This window comes from Zingiber officinale, chromosome 2B, assembly GCF_018446385.1.
Source record: "Zingiber officinale cultivar Zhangliang chromosome 2B, Zo_v1.1, whole genome shotgun sequence".
Classification (NCBI taxonomy): domain Eukaryota; kingdom Viridiplantae; phylum Streptophyta; class Magnoliopsida; order Zingiberales; family Zingiberaceae; genus Zingiber; species Zingiber officinale.
In genome coordinates this window covers 151,396,752-151,400,167 of record NC_055989.1, presented here as the reverse complement: position 1 = coordinate 151,400,167, position 3,416 = coordinate 151,396,752, and the positions used below count along the sequence as shown (strand labels likewise).

The window sequence follows — 3,416 nt, the reverse complement described above, 5'->3', positions numbered from 1 at the left end:
TGATGACTTGCACAAGTTTTCTTCTGAAATGGGAAATGCTGCCATCAATACACATCTGTTTCCTTCATTTGTAACCCTAGACTAAAAATAATACTCGTGGTTACATCTGTTTTCTTCTGAAATGCTGCCCAATACACATCTGTTTCCTTCATGTGTAACCCTGGACTTAAAATAATACTCGTGGTGGCTTCATGAATCCAAACTCTAACCATTCCTTGTTTTGTGAATCTAAACTAGAAGGTCGTACTAGAGGCATCTTAGAAAGTAAGGCATGATAATGAAGGTTAGCAGTTTTTACAATTCCCATCTTTGAAATGTGTAGACAATTTGGACGGTGAACCTTCGCCGGAAAACTCCATGGAGTGCCCCTTCCCAGAGGTATGTTCTTTTGCCGGGGTAGGTATCCACTGGAAGTCTACTCCTTTTTGGTAGTAAAAAAAGGGGGGAAAGGAATTTTATGGGGGGGAAATAAATCAAAAGAACGTCTTCTTTTCATTAACATCGTCAAAAAAATAATAAGCTTTTTTTTCATTTATTATTAAAATAAAAAAAAAGACAGGACTTTTGCAAACGATTAGACAATTTGAACATCTAATTGCTCCATGAGCCATTAAAAGCCTTTAATGCAGCCCCAGGTGTGTTACTGGTTCAATATTTTTTTAATTTTTTTTTATTACAATCCATTTTGCAATTGCAGGGCATTACGATGAGGACGACAGCAGTGGACTAACGTCATTGTTCCATATTTGAACCGTACCGGCTCGATTGAATTGAGCCCAATTTCTGAACCCGAACCATGATCCGTTTCACACGCCGCCACGAGAGAACCGAGCAAGAGGAGAGTAGCTGGCCGAGGGGGCTTCGTCGCCCAACGCCGCCGAGCCCGACGACAGCTTCTCGAACGAGGACGAGGCGTAGAAGCGCAAGAAATCGTCGAACCCAACGGAGTCCTTCCCGGGGTCGTAGTAATCGGCCGGGGCCGGCAGCGGCGGCACCTCCGCCCCGTCACCGCCTTCCAGGTAGCGCACTACGTCCCGCATCCCCGGACGAGCCGCCGTCGCCGGGTGGGAGCACCAAAGGCCCACCTTTATGGCGACCTCGGCTTCCTCCCGATTGTACTCGCCTCCCAGCCGCTGGTCCACTGCGTCGAACAACCGGCCCGCGGTCCACCGCGCCCACACCCAGTCCACCAGAACCAGCTCATCGGGCAGTGCCTTGGGGTCGATGGGCCGCCGCCCGCAGACCACCTCCAGCACCAGCGCGCCGAAGGCGAACACGTCAGAGCTGGTGGTGGACTTGCCGGTGCGGGTGAGCTCCGGGGCGAGGTACCCGAGGGTGCCCACCACGCGGGTGGTGCTCGGGTTGGCGCCGTGCTCGTGCAGCTTGGCTAGCCCGAAGTCGCCGAGGCGGCCGTTAAGCTCGGCGTCGAGGAGGACGTTGCTGGCCTTCACGTCCCGGTGGATCACCACGTGCTCCCACTCCTCGTGGAGGTAGAGCAGCGCGGAGGCGACGCCGCGGAGGATCCGGAAGCGGTGCTGCCACGGAAGGACCGTCGGCGCCTTGGGCCGGTGGTCCAAGGGATCGTCGGAAAATAGCAACTTGTCGAGGCTGCCGTTGGGCATGTAGTCGTAGACCAAGAGGAGGTCGCCGCGTCGGCGGCACCAGCCCTGCAGCTGGACCAGGTTCCGGTGGCGGAGCCGCCCGATGCTGGCGATCTCCGCCACGAACTCCCGGATTCCCTGCCTCGATTCGTGGGAGACGCGCTTCACCGCTACCTCCATCTTCGACCCCGGCAGCGTCCCTTTGTACACCTTCCCGAAGCCGCCGAAGCCCAGCAGCTCGCGGTCCCGGAACCCCTTAGTGGCGTGCTTCAGCTCCGCGTAGGAGAAGCGGTGCGGGCCGTAGGACCGCTCCCACGGCTCAATCACGTCGGCGTTCTTGATCTTGTAGAAGATGTAGGCGGTGGCGATTAAGATCGCGACGAGGAGGATCACGGCCGAGGCGGAGGCGGCGACGATCAAAGTGACATTTTTCTTGTGCGGCCGCGGCAGCGACGGCAGGGAGGAAAGGTCGAGCGACCGCGCGGCGCCATTCATCTTGAAGCTCCACCCGAAGAGGTAATGGGAGCTCGCCAGCAATCCGGTGGACGCAGAGAAGCCCACGAACATGTGATCTTCGAGAATCGCCGACAGATCCACCGGAAACGTCAACAGCGGCGTGTTCGGCTTCTTGGAAAAAGGCGAGACGGTGACACTGATGACCTTCCTCGCGCCATCGTAGTCGACCCAAGCTTGGATCGTGTGTCCCCCTTTCAGATTTAGGTCACTCTTGACGGCGCCGTCGAAATATCCCGTGGCGGCGGATGCGTTCGAGGCCAAGCTGTTGATGTCGATGCCGACGTGGTTGTCGTTGATGTCGCCGAACTCGAAGTCCTGGACCGTGTCGAACTCGACGGCGAACACGTGGTTGGTGGCGTTGCCGACTTCGGAGGCGTTCATGAGGCCAAGGTACTGGCTCGGGAGCGCCCCGGGGAGGTTCTTGGAAGGCGCGATGGTGAAGGCGAACCCGTGGCCGCCGAGCTTGGGGTACTCGGGGACGATGGCGAAGGCAAAGGCGGTGGAGAAGGAGAAAGCGGCGCCGTCGCTGACGTTCCGGAACTGGAGGGCCGTCGGGTAAAACGCGCGTCCGATCAGGCGGCTGGTTTCGTTCGTCAACCGCAGGATCCCGCTGTTCTCGATCTCCGCCACCCCATTCAAGCTTAATCCGCCGCCGCTGCCGTTTCTGCTGCCTCCGCCACCAGAGAAGCCGGTGAAGATGAACTCCTCCTGCTGTGCGAAGGTGGAGGGGAGATGCAGGAGGGGGAGGAGGAGGAGGAGAGCGAGAAAGATCGAATTTTTGGGCATTCTGGAGGAGGAGGCGAGGCGTTCCGCCATTGTCGACGGCTCTACTCCTCTTTTGTAGCAGAGCGGCGAGGACGGGATCGCTGTTGAAACTGTGGCAGAAGCTTCATTGACCGTCACAATCACATAGGAAGGAAGGCCCTTCGTGGTGGGACCCAATAGGTGACTCCGGTCATCAGTTGTTGGGAAGAATTTAGTGCTGTGTTTCTTTGGACGGGAATAAAAAAAATAAAAACCTAAATTAATAATTTCTTCCCTAATTCTGCCGCTTTCAGCCGCCAGTGCACCGAGCATTAAAATTTATTTAATTTATTATTTTTAAGATTAATAATTATTCCTAATTTATTTTTTCCGTATTATTTTTGAATTGATGGGACATTAAAGATGAATGTATTTATCTTTTTTGTCACAATTTAAAATCTATTTAATGTTCATCATATACTATTTAAAAAATTAATTAAATAAATTTAAACAAATCATTAAATAAAATAAATAAATAAATATTCATAAATATAA

General features: G+C 53.7%; 1 protein-coding gene across 1 annotated transcript; it reads right to left on the bottom strand.

Annotated features, from left to right (window-relative positions):
- Positions 1–501: 501 nt before the first annotated feature.
- LOC122047875 (L-type lectin-domain containing receptor kinase S.4-like) lies at positions 502–3,125 on the bottom strand. Its single transcript, XM_042609393.1, has one exon. The coding sequence runs from the start codon at positions 2,931–2,933 to the stop codon at positions 807–809; it is 2,127 nt and encodes a 708-aa protein (XP_042465327.1). The 5' UTR covers positions 2,934–3,125; the 3' UTR covers positions 502–806.
- Positions 3,126–3,416: the final 291 nt, after the last annotated feature.

Excerpts from the sequence above, each read along its gene's own strand:
- LOC122047875 (XM_042609393.1), bottom strand. The coding sequence starts at position 2,933 with ATGGCGGAACGCCTCGCCTCCTCCTCCAGAATGCCCAAAAATTCGATC.